The sequence below is a fragment of the Anastrepha ludens genome, chromosome 3 (assembly GCF_028408465.1).
Source record: "Anastrepha ludens isolate Willacy chromosome 3, idAnaLude1.1, whole genome shotgun sequence".
Taxonomy (NCBI): Eukaryota; Metazoa; Arthropoda; class Insecta; order Diptera; family Tephritidae; genus Anastrepha; species Anastrepha ludens.
Window position 1 is genome coordinate 68,219,822 of NC_071499.1, and position 17,470 is coordinate 68,237,291.

The following is a 17,470-nucleotide window of genomic DNA, read 5'->3' on the forward strand; positions in this document are numbered from 1 at the left end:
ACGTAAACGTCTCATAACGCCCAAACAATAGTCCTTAGTAACTGTCTGACCTTCTGGAAAAATTGTGTAGTATACAATACCCCTTTTTTGACTGAAAACGAAGTCCTTTTTTGAATTGATTCATTCGCAGCTCTCCACTCATTCGCCTGATTTATGTTTGGTGTTTTTCGTACTCATAAACCGACGTCCCGTCTTCAGTAATGATGCGTTTGATGAATGTTGGATTGGATTCAGCCTTAGAAATCATGTCTTAGGTCCTTAGGGATCAACTTAACCCTAATGGTACCAGAATTCACCGACGTAAATGCAAGCCCCTATCAGCTGTTACGATGAAACTAATGAGAGCCCCATGTAAATGAACACAGTTCTGTTCCGTAGTATCGTAGATGGTTCTTTCATCGTGTCAGCTGATACGGGCGTACGTTTACGTTGGTGAACTTGAGCACCATAATCATTAACTGCAATGTCCTGAACGGATTCAATATTCAAGTGTTTGTTGTTGTTGTAGCTGGTAAGAGTCTTCCGATGAATGTCGTTAATTGTATATTTGTACACTATCCGATCCAGTAATTGTCAGTCTGTTTTGTTCTGGATCTCGTCCGCATATTCAAGTGCTCTTCCAGCTCTCTGATGGCTAATTTGAGGTTATTGATCAACTTTTCTTAATTTAAAGGATCACGTTCGGTGTGAAGTTCTGGGAGTTTCGGCAAAAGTGTCGCGTTCTAATTGTCAAAAAATCGGGCAGTTTTGTGCGTAGTCTTTTAAATCGGCATCATAAAACTTTGTTTGCACGATTGCTTCATTCTTACTTACCGTCAATATCGGAATTATCAAGGAAAATAATTTAGAAATTTCCGTTATTTTTATTTACCTATTCACCCTTTTCTATCAATGAAAAATAAAAGCCGAACATCAGAAAAGTATCAGCTTAGCATTCACAACAGGGTTGCAAACGTTTATAGGTGATGCCGCTTTTCCTAGGTGTCTTGAACAAGCGCTTTATCATAAAATAAACAGTAACAGTTATTATTTTTTTTTTTTTTTTATCAAATAGACACCAAACCTACATGATGTTAGTTTTCAGAGGATAAATGGCGAAAGCTGCACTTACTGTTAACGATCTTCTTCGTCGACTTGAGCCACACAAAGTTTATGGTCGTAAAAGGAACATGTCGCTAAATACAAATCCTGATTATCATCTACTTTGCGACACCAATCCGCGCCATAACAAATACTTTTGTGTTCATAAAATTCGCCAATGAGTTCAGGGCCATCCAACAGTCCATCGGCAAGCTGAACAATACTAAAATTGTGGTACATGCATGCAGCTAAAATAAGATTGCGCTTGACTGGATCGTTCTTGAGGCGCCAAATTCCACCTCCTAGATTCAATTCTGCCAATGGACGTTTCATTGAACGTGTGTCAAATGTACGCAAATGCTCATCATAGCTACCAGTCAGCAATAGATGTTCCCGTAATGAATGGCTTAGCAAGCAAGTAACTCCGGCATTGTGCGATTTGTTGGTGAAAATTCGGGAGCACGATCGCAGATCGTAAGCTTGTAGAAGCACATCATCACCACCACTATAAATACGGTTTACATCCCATCTATCGAACGCACATGTCCATGCCTCGAATCCATGCGCAGTAATAACATTGGCTTTTTTGAGTCCACACTCTGGTTCGTAATCGATCAGATTTACACAACCTTTGGAATCTGAGACTAATATTTGAAATCGGCTAGCAGCTAAATTTTCCGAATGCCGCCAATCCAAAGACAATGCCAGTAGATCATCACAGTCGGGATTTAGTTCTAAGCTGCTGATCACTTTTAATACATCATTCTCTAATTCATATAACTGGAGTTCACCGAATGAATTGACAATAGCTAACAGAGGATTTTCACTAAGTTGTCCGATTAACCATTTCATGTCTAGAACAGCAGCTGTTTCCAAACGATAGACTTCAACCAGATCCTTTCTAGACGTACAAAACTTATAGATGTAGACACGACCCTTTCGTTTAACGCGCATAGCAATGTTGTCGCCGGAGATCTCTTCTAATTGATAGGTGCCGCAGGCAAAGTAGGATTGGAAATGTGGATGTGGGCACCATTCTACCGAATCAGCTGAATATTCAGTATCAACTGTGTGTAAAGTGGTGAATTTAAGCTGAAATCAAATAAGTATTAATGAATTAATTTTTTAACATATTTCTCATAGATTTTAATACGACTTATATGTACATGTATGTATGTATGTATTGTAGGTATTTATATTGGTTGTTTTTATTGTAATAGCATAAAACATTATGCATAAGCGGAGTATGCGGCAACCTCTGAAAGGACTGATGTGCAGTTCTAACTCTAGTTAAAAAACCATTTTCGATCTCTGGCTCATCGTTTCTGCTTTTTTTGTTACGATCATAGGTTTAAAAGTATACAAATACAATTCAATTATTTGCTACAAAGTAATAATTTTTCATTGACCTTTATTTTTACGCTCATTTTTCGTTTTGGCCATTAATTGATAACTTTTTTATTAAAATATACAAATTATAATTTTGTTGTTGTTATGATTTATTTAATTTACAGCCTTGTTATTATGCTTAACATTTTACCAATAGAGCAGTACGGTAAGCAAACAGCTGCCAAAGCAACTCTCAGACTCAGACAAAGAGGGCACTCCTCAATTTTAGAACAATTCCCCTTCATTCCCAGCACAACGGATTTCTGTAGGACCAAGGACATCAATTTCGATAAATCCTTTGTCCCAGTATTTCCTTCCAAAGAGGAATGGGATAACGGGCTCATTGTTAAGATAAATGACTTAAACATCTACACAGATGGCTCAAAACTGGACAACCAAGTAGGTGGAGGGGTCTACTCCGACAAACTCGGAGTATGCCAATCATTTCGCTTACCTGATCATTGCAGTGTATTTCAGGCGGAAGTCACTGCCATAGAAGAGGGACTTAAAGAAATAAAAACGAGAGTATTATCCGCAAATGAAGTCTTCATTTACTCGGACAGTCAAGCAGCAATAAAAGCGCTGGAATCAAAAACACACTCCTCAAAAACAGTTCTAGAATGTTTTAAACTACTAGATGACGTATCTAAGCGCTACAAGGTGCACCTAATCTGGGTACTAGGCCACAGGAACATTGCAGGAAATTGTAAGGCGGATGAACTTGCAAGAACCGGTACAACGCTCGATCTCGAACCGGATAAGGCGCTGATACCCATGCCCATAGCCACTTGTAAATTACTTATAGACAGGGAAACCATCAAAAAGGTAAATACAATCTGGCAAAACCTCACAACATGCGAACTAAGCAGACAGACATGGCCGAACTGGAACAGCGGTCGATCGAAGATCTTGCTAAGATTCAACAGAGAATCTATAAGAAAAATGATAGGTGTTTTAACTGGTCATTGTTTAATAGGCAGCCACGCTAGAAGGTTAGGACTCCCTTACTTCGATTTCTGTAGAAGCTGTCTTAAAACAGAAGAAGAGGAAACAGTCAGACACCTTTTATGTGAGTGTGAAAGCCTAGCTATAAGAAGGCTGCGCACTCTCGATACAGCATTTCTAACCGATGTAGCGGACATAGCCCATCTAAAACTAACGAAGCTCTGCTCGTTTATTAAAGCAACCGGATGGTTTGAAAAGGAACACGTAGAGTAAGGATAAGCTCCAGTGGTATCACAATGGACCTGCCGAAGGTCTAAGTGTGTCTTACGACAACCACCCTACCTACCTACCTACCTAGCCTTGTTGTGGAGATGTTGCAGGAGAGATATCAAGAGGCATCACGGGCTGTGCTGATGGCAGAATTCTGACAGGTCTGAATCTTTATCCACCTCGAAGCACTAGTACCAGGTGTCCAGACGGGCGCTGCGCAATTTAGAACCAACCGACCAATTGCTTTAAAAGTCGCCAATAACATTTCTTTGCCTTTGCCACAAGTGCTACCGGCTAGCGATTTGAGGACCTCGTGGCGGTTTTGGTCCTTAGTCGCAATTGCGGTTATATGGGCCGAGAAGAGCAAACTGTCGGAGGAAACCCCCAAAATTTAGGGGTTGCTTATGGTCGTCGACTTTCAGCGTTAATTGCAGTTTGATTTCCCTCGTCCTGGTAAAAAGGGTCGCCATGGAATGAGCGAGGGAAAGCTAGAGACTACTCGCAGAGAAAAGCGAGAAATACTGGCGTGGTAATCGTTCACTTTGGACAAAAAGCCATATATTTCATTACCGGACGTCATTATCAAGCAATCGTCAGCAAGGGAGGCTAATAAATCTCCCTCTGCCTCCCACTCATCAAACACCCTTATCCCTCTGGACCCAACTTATCGAAACAGCATGTTTCTTGGGCCTACCTTTAGATGAGTTATACGAAGACGACGGGGATTGCTACACTACACTGACAGGGATTGTATTGCTGCTACAACAACACCCGTGCAATTGTGCCATCGTCTGGTAACTGTCGGTGGAGGATGTAAATAAATTGCCGGCTCTTCGCGAAATACAACCACCAAAAGTGATTGCCATCCTGTCATTGTGCTTCTTGATTGGCGCCAAATTTCACTCTTTTCACCAAATAATGAGTGAATTTTTGGGGCACCGCATATATAATATTTAAAAGTTAAAATATGTTGGAAGTTTAGATAGTTATTTTATCAAAATACTTACCTTAAACTCATACGATACCTACCTTGATGCGAAAAAATGAAAAACTTACTTATTTTGTTAAAATAAAAAAAGTAAAAAATTCCGCGATGGGCGGAAGAAAGTTGTGCAAAAAACAAAAATTTATTTCAAATTTGAAGAAAAATTCTATCCACCGTCAATGATAAAATGCAAATGTGTGAATTTATCACCAAAAAAGTGAAATTCATACATCAATTTATGCATAGCTACGCACAAGAGTAACCTGAGGTGTTATAGTATGAAAATTACTTTTTAACCATATATTATTCTTTTGCCTTTGAAGTAAGCACATCCAGTAGAATACAACTAACAACTATGTCAGCGACTGGTCCAATATTCCTTACATTTTTCGTAAGTTTGTTAAATTTTTTTTCGAAACGTCGTTGCAAAATCCATGTCCAGCCACCAATTATGATGAATCTCGTGAAATTGAGGTGCATAGAAGGCTACTTTGGATGAAGTACACCTTACTCGGAACTAGTCATAGAACTTCCTTTTCACGAGCTCAGTCTACATCACTTCTCTCCCTCCTTCGAATCTTGTATCGAAGCTGTTGTAACTGCTGAAATAACAGTACTTATATATATATAAGTATATAACTGGTGCTTACACCTTTTATTGTGTGTTTGGCAGAGCTCCTCCTCCTATTTGTGGCGTGCGCTTTATGTTATTCCACAAATGACAGTACTTGGCCAGATATAAATCCAGGTCGTTCCGGTAATGTAAGACCGACTGTCGGCGGAACAATCAAATCGAAGGTCTTCCTTTCGAGTTTCAAACTTTACATTCATTTTTGTTCATTACATTCACTTGGCGAATGTTGGCCCGCAAAAAAGAACACTTTTAATTTTAACGAGTTCGCCAATATGATTGTTTTAGCTATATGCATACCATTTTCCGCAGCTGCGCTAAGGTAAATAAGTACATCAATTTGTGTGTTTAATCTACTTTAAAAAAATTATTGACTTTATTCTTTACTTTACCATGATCATTATTATACTTATTACACAGTAATATTATTATTATGTTTACACGAGCTCTACATACATTGAGTGTTACTAGTGTATATAAATTTGCCATAATTATGTATGTAGTATATGGTATACTGCATGAACATAAAACTTACATATGAATATATGTATATATGTGTATATATATGTATGTACGTATGCAAGTACCCGTCATAGGTATAGTTAATCAAAACTGTTATCATTCCAATTGCTACTGCTACTTTTTTTTTTTCTTTTCATTTCTATAAAGAATTTTATGTTAATTGCTGCTTCTAGCATTTTGTGGTGACTTCGGTGATATATTGTAGTTCAAGCTACCACGTGTTGACATATGATCATGTTTCCGTGGACGTCGTGAAGATGTATTTATCATAAACTGTGTTTTACTGATAGATTATTGTGTATTTTTTGTTTTAATGCGTACTTGCTAAATTTTTATGTAATAGTTAGATTTATTTTGTTTTCATTACGATGATAGGTTCGAGGATCTTAAGCATATCATTATTCTCAGGCTGGGTATTATATTCCTTGCACGGCGGTTTACCGTAGGGGGCGTTGTTAGAGGCTGACATTTGTTGTTGTTGGTTCTGCTGTGGATCTGGCTGTTGAGGTGCTTGCGAATTGGCTAAAGCTAAAAAACGCTGCTGTTGTTGCTGCTGCTGAAGTTGAGCTGCGACCATATTTGAAGAATCATTTGTATGTAACATCTGCTGTTGAAGCGGCTGTTGTTGTTGTTGCTGCTGTTGCTGAAGTATTTCCTGTTGCTGTTCTTGTGGCTGAAGTTTACTGTTAGCGGTGGAGTCATTACCGTCACTAGAAATATCGACATCCTTTTTAAGTTCCTCGTAAAGTTCGCGTGCTCTGTCTTCAGTGCGGCGGCGAGAATGACTTCGTAGACGACGCATTCGTGCGTACTCCGCCTGCTTCGATAAACGTGTTTTTCGTTCTTCTGTCGATTCGGTTGCTCGTATTTCTGCACGTTTCAGACGGGCTCGTTCACATAGCTTTGCTAAACGGACTGCCCGCTGTTCAGGGGTCTCATTCGCCCTCACCTCCCTTTGATGTGCTGCCATTTTGTCCAGTCGTCTTCGTTTGTCTTCATCGGTTTCATATTTGTGCCCGCTGCCCCGGGTCGAGCCGGTGGGCGAGGAATGTTGTTGACCACGTCCGCGGCGCTGTGTCTGCTGTGGTGATGAGAGCATCTGATTGATTTCCTGCTCAAGCAAAGCGCTCACCTTTTGTTGCCGTAGAGCGTCCTCCGGTGATTCAGTGGATCCTGTGGGCAGCAGATAAATGCCGTTTTTTGTGTCTCCCGTGCTGCTCGGAGTAGAGGCGTTGTTGACTGTGCCAGTGCTCGAGAAGATGATTTTTCTAGGGCGACCGCGGACCGGTTTTGGAAAATCCTGTATAGCTTGTTGTTGTGTAGCGGTTGAGGCAACAGCTGCTACGGCTGCAGCAGCAGTTATAGATGTGTTCGCAAGCAAATTGTAAGCTCCGCCAACTGTAGATTGAGCAACTTGTCCAGACGATGGCGATGTCCCGGAGTTGGTCGTATTGCTAGTGAAATGCACGGGCGTGAATGGGGGTGGTACTGTATTCGGTGGAATACTTAGCTGAAATCCATTGTGATACATAGGATAATAGGTAGCTTGTGCAGGTGTGCTAGATGGTGAAGTCACAACGGTCGATCCAGTGTTGGCTGCAGCTGCTGGAAATGTAGCTAAATAAGGAAATTGATTATATAGCGGAGTAGGAGGGTTCTGTATTTGAGGATGTGAACTTTTTAATTTCTGATTCTCACTGTTGGACGTGGATGCTACGATCACCTTTGAATCGTTCTGCAAATTGGAGCCCCCAACAGATCCACTGTTATTCGTTGAATTGTTTGTCTGTAAATGAAAATTATTATAGAACTCCCTCATCCTTTTTAAATGTTGAATATGTATTTGCCTGCCACATACCGCCCGAGGAGCGCAACACCAAAAAAAAAATAAATATTTCTACGACTTGTGGTTTTTGACAAATAAAAAAAATTACAAATGGAAGCGTATAAAAAACCGACTACCATATGAAGGGGTTTTATTTACACAACATGTATGTATCTAGCATTGGAAATTCAATGTTGCCATATCCCAAAAAATTAAAAAAATTGCACATGTGAGTAGCAATTTTAATGTAATATTGAATAAAATTTAAATCTTTCAACTTCTCAACATTAATAAATACAAATATCCCACTTCGTGTTTGAAATTGAAAATCGAATCAAAAAACACGGAAATCAATTAAAGAAAATGATTTTGTAAGTGTCCATTAATAAAATCATTTGTATTTGGAGTTACCTTTCACTAACTATATCTTCACCATTCCCTTATGTGGGGACTTTCTATATTAATTCATAATCTCGACACTCAATTGTTCCTTTTATAACTGCCAAATTTAATTGAATGCGATGGAAATATTTTAAGTGTCTGCATTGCCATATTATGATATCGTCATGTTGAAAAAGTCGTCAAGTAATTTAGTATGTTGTGGCCGCGCTCTTTATTGTTTGATTCATACGATGAATAGGAAAGAATGATCCCGATATACGGGGTAAGTCCTATTTGCAAAGAGGAGAAATGCACTGTCTGGAAAACTGTGAGTGTCAAAAAATAATACCACTTGGCTGGCAAACATGCAAAATGACAGCCTATGGTTTCACAGATGTTGGCAACATAAGACTTAAAATATTTCATGATATGAATTGCCGAATTCATTCAATTTGCTGTCTGGATTGACAATTTCATTGAAAAAAGCCATCACAAATTTAGTGCGGAAATGTCCAGCAACATTTCGTTTTCAAAATGACATCAAGCAAAACAGATCGCTGAGCTCGCACGCAATAAAATGATAACTGAGTTGCCAAACTAAGAAATTACAGTCGATATTAAGTCAGTGATGGTAAGAAATTCGGTAAAACAAATATGTATGTTTTAACATTGGAAATTAGTGTGCTCGAACTGACATTTTTGTGTTAACAGAATTTTTTAACATAATATGTAGCAAGTATTGATGTGGAGTAAATTGCATTCAAGACCAGAAAAATGAATTTAAATATGAATGTATATAAAATAACTGAATGTTATGTAAAATGTAAGCAACTTTGCATTTAATGCAAATATTTAATTTCGATAGAAAAAAAACTTTAAACTTTCATACATTAGTTTCTAATTCACAATATTACTTGAAGATTTCAGACAGGTTTCACTATTAATGCACCGTTGACGAATGGTATAATTGGGTTACTGATATATTATTCCTATATCTGTGAATATCAATGAATATTGAAATATTAATACTAAGTTTTTTTAATATTGTATAATAAATTATTGGGTGGCTCAGACTACAGGCACCAGTAGTCGCAGTTTTTCCAAGTATATGCTTCCTAAAAAAAAATTAAGCAAGCAAGTCATAGTTTTGCTAACTTCACTTGACAAGCGATTAGCAAGTTATTATTTTTTTTTGCCTTTTGCTTTTTAGATGGATGTTGCGTTGACTCTCTCAGCTGGTGTTCGCCATTACAAGCACTTATACATATTCACAAATGCGACAATTCACGACATAATACATAATAACATAGAATCGCCTTTGAAACCTGCTCCGACAAAAAATCATCTGGCAACGCTGCTGAAGTACAAAAAGGAAAAAGCATCATCTTTATTAAAACCGGATTCATTTTCTCCATTTTGCGTATACCAACGTTCGTTTGCAACACGTTTAAATAGGAAGTTGCCAACATTTGCCACTTAATGTTTTTTGTTTTTTTTTTTTTTACAGAACTTTCTACATAAGCTTTATTAATATCATAAAACATTGTAGATTTCGCTCCATTTTTTGAAATTACATACCAACCAAAAATTCCTTTTTTGTTTCACTTTTGCTATGCATCGGAGTTCTGTACCTTCTAGTAGCTGTACTTAATAACGTTATACATACATAAATATATACATACATGTATGCATTTATGTTGCGCCCATTCCCATTGTTTATAAAATTTTAATTTTTAAGCTAGATTTGTTAAAAACTCACGAGTTAATTTTGTTTTATTTATTTAAAAGACAATTTTACTGAACGAATCTTAATTTTTAGAATCTTTACACGCTTAATTTTGGAAAAGAGACACTATGATTAAGGTTAAGTTATTGTAATATTAAGTTTTTAGTTGAACAATGGGGCAGACAAGTAGATATTCGTGTACATTTGGGTATCTATGCACCTATTTAGTATCGTTTATACTTACCTGAAGTTCCTGCTTCTTCATATATTTGTTTTGATAGAATTCAAGGGAACTGGCTATAGTGCTGAATTGTGGTACATGCGCTTGTGGCAACTTAGATGATGTTGTTGCAGTCCCATTACCCGCCCCTGGAGGTTTCTGATCATTGTCATACAGTTGTTGAGGGAACATGCTATTTGATTCAGAATCTAGTATTGTTTGTTGCTGCTGCTGTTGGTGTGTAAAACGTCCTTGCTGCATTGATTGTTGTTGCTGTTGCTGCTGTGCTGTCAATTGCTCCTGTTTAAGTAAAGCGGGTCTCAAAGTTGCCGGACTCATGAACATATTCTGATAGTACTCTATGGGATTGGTCAACGCCGTCTGCTGTGGTTGATAAGGTGCTAGTTGTTCGTCATTGGATTGTTGTGGTTGTTGTTGCTCTAGGTTGCTGTTTGTTGCGACTGTTGATTGCGGGGCTGCCTGGTTCAAATTGATATTTTCATTAGTGGAACTGGCAGCAGTACTTTGCAATTGGCTCGAATTCTGCGAATTCTCACTTTGCTCGTGCTTGGATTTTTTCTTATTTTCTCTGACCTTTTTTGCATATTCGTTTAACTTCCTCAGTCTCTCCTTGCGTTGATCTGAAGATTCACTTGCAATGCGTTGACGTGCTCGTGCTGCCATTTCTGCCAAACGTACTTTTCGCTGATCTGGTGTCTCATTAGCACGGTAGAGGCGCATACGTTCAGCAAGCTTCTGAAGTCGTTTAGCCCGCTGGTCTGGCGATTCCATTGCTCGACGAAGTCTCTGCCTAGCTGCATTACGCACAAGGCGCATTGCTCGTTCCATATCCGACTCATTTTGGCGGCGCAAACGATTCGCCTCAGCGTTTCTTGCGAGACGCTTACGGTACTCCTCTTCATTTTCGCGGTTACGCCTTTCACGCATCCTTTCAGCATTGCGTGCCAACCGACGAGCGCGGGCTTCAGGGCTTTCGTTCCAGCGTTGAGCTGCTGTACGTGAGGAAGTAGACGATGTAACTGATGTAGGACCGTGTGTTGTGGTAACACCCCCGGGTACCGGGGTTGAGGCGGGCTGTTGCTTTAGTGAAAGCGGTTGCGGGTACCCTGGTAATGTGCTTAACTGTAGTTGCTGTTGTTGTAATTGTTGATCATGTTGTTGAAAGTGGTGCTGTTGATGTTGCTGATGTAATTGATGCTGTTGCTGTTGCTGCTGCTGCTGGTGCTGCTGCTGTTGCTGCTGATGAGACAATGGCACCAGCAACGTAGACGGGTGCTCGATGAGAAGCCGTGCATTGTGTCCATTCAATGCTAGTAGATGTGTTGCGTACTGTGAATGCTGCTGCTGTTCTAGTGTAGGCTCTATTTTTATCCCATTGGGATTTGATTCCATTATTTCGAAAACGTCACTCTCAGGAACTGGGAACGTTTGTATAAATCTTCACCTTGCTCTTCCACATTTATTTGCCTTTGGCCCTCACCTCCGCACATGCATTCCCACCATTCACTGTTATTATTCTTTATTAGCTTTTGCGTATTTGCAATTGTTGCAAATATTTACAGAGTTTTTCTTACTGATGTCATTTATTGGCGGCGATTGTCAAACTTTGACATTTTGCACTAAAAGTCTCAAGCAAACAATTCACAGCGTTATATTCCATATATTGGAAAGATGTTGTTTCACACACATTTCCAGCCTAACTTTCCAATCGATTTTTCACATGATTTTCTATGGGGCTCTTCACATATTTTAGCTCGAAACCTCCAATGCACTTACGACACAATCATAATTTCATTCACAAAACAATATCATACTTTTTTTTTGTTTTGTATATTGTTAGTCGCCAATCTCAAATATCTGAATCGTTAAAATTACTCTAGCTTTAAATATAGTTAATGCACCAACTTTTAACTTCAATTCAATTTAACTCACTTTCCACTTTTCTAAACATTTATATTCCATAGAATCAGTTATTAAAGGTTCTTTGCATTAATGCTATTTTTTACTTTAATTTTTTATTTAACCATAAAATTTCCGTAGGCGGTGAGGCCAAAACCAGCAACGGCTTGCGAAAAAAATGTAAATACACGAAATTGCGTTGGAACGAGCCGCTTTGTGGAAAATGGAAGTAACACCAAGAGAAATTTGTTAGTTGTTTTAAAAACTCTTAAATATATAATTAGTTACGGTATATTAAACCATTGTTAAAAGATATATTTTCAAGTGGTTTTTATTTACCTAAGATGTATTTAAAAAATTAAATTTGTTTACGCATTTACAATTCTTAAAAAAATCTACTTTATATATCCAGGTCGATTTCGTCTGCTGATAATTGCCTTGATCTTGTAATATAATTACATATTTATAATTATATTTCAAGTAAATAGATAAATAAATTAATAATACTTCATACATGAATTAATAGATCATTAAATTAAAAAATTTACTTAAGTCTTCTGCAAGTTTTTAACAGAATCTTATTTGTATATACATATTTATTTCGACAAAAATAAACTTGATAGTTTCTAATTTTGACGAATGATTTTTCGTTCTTTGTACCTTTATACTGAGTACTTTTAATTTCGGCTCAAAAAAGGAATTATAGCGTTCTAAATTGGAATAATGTATGTATATACACACATTTTCCAATGAATAGATACGCATCGACACACGAACACCCTCGAACGAGTATTCGTTTAAACGCCTGGAAGTGCAGTGCTACCACACCGTTTCGCAAGAGGACGCACGCTTCATGATTAGGGAATTACTGAGGGTATTATTTAAAGTGAAGTTAACGTCACATATTCACTGGAACTATATAAGCGTACATATAGATACACACGTCAGTATGTCCGCATATGTGTTCTGCATGTGTTACACGCATATGTGGATATTACTAGATACATACATATGTGGTTTTTTGTGTACCCACGAGCTGTAGCTTTCTTTAATATATTTGGCGCAATCAACCAATCCGCTTTCATATGGACGATACATGCGCACACCAAATATGCACCTACATATATGAGATTTTTTTAATTTTCAAGCTTATCATTTACTCAAAAAAATCTAGATACCTGATTTTGTTTTTGTATATTGGAAGCATTTAATTTTTAGCTAAGCTGAGTATTAATTATACCTTTCATGTAATGCACATCGATGACTGTATGTATGAATGTGTGCATGTACACATGATTTAGCTGTTCAGGAATTTCTGTATCACCAAAATCATTTACATCCATGCATACAGAAATAAAATTTGAAGGCTACCGAACATGAATCTTAAATAATAAGGAGTAAAAAAATAATTTTTCTTTACTTATACTGTATATGACTTCCATGGACACTAATTGACACGATGCACATCTATACACACATGCACATACATACATACATGTGCATGTGTGTATTATAACTAAACATTTTAAATGTTGGTATGTGTTGCTTCGAGACTTGATATATACATATGTATCTATATATGTAGATAGTTTTAAGTTTTTCTACTTCTTGGTTGAAAGGCAATATGTATATGGTATTAAATTTGATGTAATGCTTCCAAGTTTGGACTACCAGATGTTACTGGCTTAAGTCAAGCTTATTTAAAATTCTGAGTTATGGAGTCGGTATTTCAGATACGAGGTACTTTCGATAACAAGCATTGTTAGCATTTCTAGTTTAGCGAACACAAATATTTTGTTTGCATGGAAATAAATACCTCTGCAAATAGCATTACGGGGCACGTAGTTTCAAATAAACTGTCCAAGACTATTCAAGGGGTGGTATGAAAACCACAATTGCATCAACAAATTATTCGATGTTTGTTTCCTGAGCCCACACTTTTAGATTTTATTTCCTTCAGAAAGAACCAAGCCTAATTTACTTTAAAAATGTGAATGATGCAACTTTATTCCAGCATAGAGTGTACATATTACATAATGTGAAAATATTTATTAATTACATCAAACAATGAAGATAAAAGTTGAATTTTGACTAGAACTTAAATAAAATTGAAAAAAAAAAATACGTAGGAGTTAACTTGACTATATGTATTGCGTATTTAATAGTAAAACATCTCATTACAGAATCGAATTTTATGTTGAATTATAACTACATGTCATTTACGGAAATGTCTAGAGCATCAGCACAAATGGGAATTTAATTAATTAAGGAGCTTTTTAGCGGGCTTAGATTAATCTGTTGGAGATTTAGATATAACGCTATAGGTGCTACATTGTAGTTATAATAATGCGTTCATTTGTGTTTGTGTGGTTGTGGTACTAATTGGTGTGTTTGTTTGCTTGTTTGTGTGACCGACTACATTTACATATGTACGCTTCTATATATTTGTTATATTATTATTATTATAATTATTACATTTCATTTTATATCAATGTAATGCATGCATTATAAAAATACTTTATTCCATAAACTTAATTAAATTTTCGGATGAGGGGCGTATATGGGTTGCCCCTAATTTGCCTCCTCTACCCTCTGATGATACGATCGCAGTGAAAGCCAAGTAACCAGGACTTATGCCAATGCGTGTGCGACTAAATCCATCCTTCTGTTCAAACCTTTCCCTTTTGCATCTTGTTCTGCCTACTATCCAGCTGATTTGTTGTGTTACTAATTTATTATATTAACGGTTATTATTATAAGTTTGTTGCGTCAATTATAATTGGTTGATGGTTTATAACATCAAAACCATACGTCTTCTGGTCCATGATGAGATAGATCTGATGCTGGCTGCAAACGTATATGTATATATGTATATTTAGTAACCCTTAAGGCGATCCTCCAGTGGTGGCTTATACACTTTTGGTGCATTAGCTCGCGCAGTTCGCATACGTTCAGCAGCTTTAGCTAGTCGCTTTTTGCGTTCATCTTGGGTCTCACTAGCGCGCCGCAGCCGCTGTCTAGCCGCATTTTTCATCAGTCTTAGGGTTCTTTGTACTTCATTTTCATTCTGACGTCGTACACGGTTCGCTTCCGCATTTTTCGCAAGCCGAACCCGATATTCTTCTTCACTTTCTTTGGCTCGTTTTTCGCGCATCCGGGCAGCGTTTCTTGCAAGTCGTCGCTGACGTGCCTCCACTGATTCGTTGCTTCGCCGACGAGCTGCTTTTTGCGCTCTACTTGATGGCGGTGTGCTGACGTGAAGTTGCAACGGGTGCTGTTGGCCTTGCGGCGTTTGCTGCTGGCTCGTAGATGAAGCGGTTTGTTGCTGTTGTTGAGATGACGAAGATGACGATTGCTGTGACTGAGGTTGTTGAAAAGTATTTTCTAAGTTAAGGGCGGCGACAGCTGCAACGGCGTTTGTCGATGTACTGCCGCTATTACTGGCTGCTGCTACTGCAGCACTCGTATAGTTGTTGTAGTCGATTAAGCCCCTGTTACTAGGGTAGAGGTGGTGCATGGGATTTTCATAGTTGAGGTATTCCGGCTTGATGAAAAATGGATCGCGCGCGGAAAGCGGTGTTGATGGCGAATTGAGGAAATATAATCGGCTGTGGTCAGTAGTGATGCTGCTTCCTCCGCCTCCCACTCCAGTGGACATCTGGGGTTGCTTCACGACTGTCTTACCAATCGTGCAGTTCGTCGTCACCTTGGAAAATATCGGAAAGCCGCGGATGTTACACCGTTTTTTAAAGTATTCACGTGATTTTTTAAATCAAATTTTTTTATTTTTCAACACAATTTTAGGAAAATTAACGGGTAAACAACAAAAGCGACATAACTAATCAATATGGAAAAAAACTTCCACGGCAGGCTGGAAGTGATTAATGGAAGTTAATGCGCAAACGTCGCTCACTTCCAGCGTCGGTGGCATTTCCAGAAATTGCCATATCGAAACAATTTTATGCAATTGGAGTTGTCATGCCGCCATGTTTTTTTTGCGATAACTTTGAAAATGCTAACGCAAAATTCGACTAAAAACAATTTCGTGACTATACGACCAAACATCTAATTAATTTGAAGGTGAATACATTCCCAACAAAGATGTTTGCATCTTTTTTACAAATGTCATCAGATCTATTCTACAGATCTTTATATTTATATCATATACCGTCTATACGCGTATACTTGATATGCATTATTATTAAGTTCATTATATGCGAGTATTGAAAATTTGTATATTTTCCTTGTTTCCTCCAGATAGGAAGGACTGTAACAAATTAAATAAAGACCAATGATTGAAAGAGCAGCATCGGCATAAGAAAAAAATGTAATTTGTTTTCTTGGCTCCTGCGTAACAATTATATTTTTTAGACAAGTAATCCTTATCAGTTTTTATTATACTTTTAGCATACTTCATTACAGAGTGATACGAAATAAATAGATGTAAGCCGTTCTTCTTACTAACCAAATGTACAATAATGAACAAATTATTAGTACATGCTTCTGAAAAGTTAGGTAGTATGTACGTATCTTGTGAGTTTTCATAATAAATAAATAGTTATAACCAATTATGTAACCAAGTAATTTGTTTTGTAGCTATAAGTTTTGATTTTCGATTCGGTTCAAGACCAGTTATTTTGCATTTCAGCATCTTTTACAAGCACAGGACGGCAATATTTGCTCTTATATGAAAAGCCCTTATAATATACGGATGTTAAAGTAAAGTAAATATATTCTTTTTCGGATGTCAGTTAAATCGGAATTTTTGTAAAATCGTTTTGGTATTATGTTTACGAGCTCGATAAGAGCGGTAACATACATCCGATTTTATTGTCCGGCTAGTGTTGTTGTCGAATGTGCGATTTGCTATAGAATCAAATGTGTATGAAATTCATAAAAAAAATTTATTTTGAGCTCATAATTGTCGAATTTGTCTACCTACTCTAATTAAGCTACAAGAAAATTGGATGTATGCTGTAAGCTGCAGGACTGAATACGAGGGTCAGTTTCTTTGAAAACTAGAGACCCAGTGTTATTGCAATTAAAAAAATAAGGAAATGCTTGGAAAAGTAGTGTTTCATAATCTGGCAACTTTTGCTTTGCTTCCTGAGCACGAATTGGAAGGCTATTGGTTCTATTCGTTTGAAATCGCGACCAAACGCAAATTACGTATCTTTATTAAAAAATACTACGTACCTTTTGCATTTGATTAGTGTTGTTTAATTTATGCGATGGTACGGAAATCACTTTAATTAATCCAAAAAACACGTAGCTAGGCCGTTTAATGTGGAACCGAATAAGCACTGAACACACCTACACTGAAATTGAGCGACATGTGGGTTTAACCCGTTGGTAGCTACATAAATCTTAACAGCATAATAGAGTACTATAGCCAAGGCACATGCATTAAAGGTGGTGACACTAGACCAACAACACTTAAATACACTTGATTGTCAAAGGAAAGTATTGAGAAACTAGAAAACAAATAATGAATTCGCCTTGTTTCATTCTGAGCTAACAGCCGCATGGACACAGCGAAAGAAAAAAACAACTCGGCTGATTTACCAACACCACCT

At 37.6% G+C, this 17,470-nt stretch overlaps 3 protein-coding genes across 7 annotated transcripts; all 3 read right to left on the reverse strand.

Annotated features, from left to right (window-relative positions):
• Positions 1–826: 826 nt before the first annotated feature.
• LOC128858169 (diphthine methyltransferase) lies at positions 827–17,246 on the reverse strand. 2 transcript variants are annotated; one of them, XM_054094213.1, is made up of 4 exons: positions 17,091–17,246; positions 1,455–2,172; positions 1,068–1,394; positions 827–997 (listed from the first exon to the last, which is right to left on the reverse strand). In XM_054094213.1, the coding sequence occupies exons 1-3, from the start codon at positions 17,097–17,099 to the stop codon at positions 1,114–1,116; spliced, it is 1,008 nt and encodes a 335-aa protein (XP_053950188.1). In that variant the 5' UTR covers positions 17,100–17,246; the 3' UTR covers positions 827–997; positions 1,068–1,113. The 2 variants fall into 2 exon arrangements, with proteins under 2 accessions (XP_053950188.1, XP_053950187.1); XM_054094212.1 differs by having other exon boundaries at positions 828–997; positions 1,068–2,172; positions 17,091–17,244.
• Positions 5,644–12,077, reverse strand: LOC128858167 (putative uncharacterized protein DDB_G0271606). 4 transcript variants are annotated; one of them, XM_054094211.1, is made up of 4 exons: positions 10,569–12,077; positions 9,999–10,454; positions 7,500–7,608; positions 5,644–7,439 (listed from the first exon to the last, which is right to left on the reverse strand). In XM_054094211.1, exons 1-4 carry the CDS (start codon positions 11,385–11,387, stop codon positions 6,172–6,174), a joined length of 2,652 nt encoding a protein of 883 aa, XP_053950186.1. In that variant the 5' UTR covers positions 11,388–12,077; the 3' UTR covers positions 5,644–6,171. The 4 variants fall into 4 exon arrangements, with proteins under 4 accessions (XP_053950186.1, XP_053950185.1, XP_053950184.1 ...); XM_054094210.1 differs by having other exon boundaries at positions 7,521–7,608; positions 9,999–12,077; XM_054094209.1 differs by having other exon boundaries at positions 9,999–12,077.
• LOC128858170 (capping protein-inhibiting regulator of actin dynamics) lies at positions 13,871–15,769 on the reverse strand. Its single transcript, XM_054094214.1, has one exon. It carries the CDS (start codon positions 15,550–15,552, stop codon positions 14,770–14,772), a length of 783 nt encoding a protein of 260 aa, XP_053950189.1. The 5' UTR covers positions 15,553–15,769; the 3' UTR covers positions 13,871–14,769.
• Positions 17,247–17,470: the final 224 nt, after the last annotated feature.

Excerpts from the sequence above, each read along its gene's own strand:
- LOC128858167 (XM_054094208.1), bottom strand. The coding sequence starts at position 11,387 with ATGGAATCAAATCCCAATGGGATAAAAATAGAGCCTACACTAGAACAG. Across the intron at positions 7,609-9,998 it reads TGAAGAAGCAGGAACTTCAG|ACAAACAATTCAACGAATAA; the intron begins GTAAGTATAAAC and ends TTTCATTTACAG.
- LOC128858170 (XM_054094214.1), bottom strand. The coding sequence starts at position 15,552 with ATGTCCACTGGAGTGGGAGGCGGAGGAAGCAGCATCACTACTGACCAC.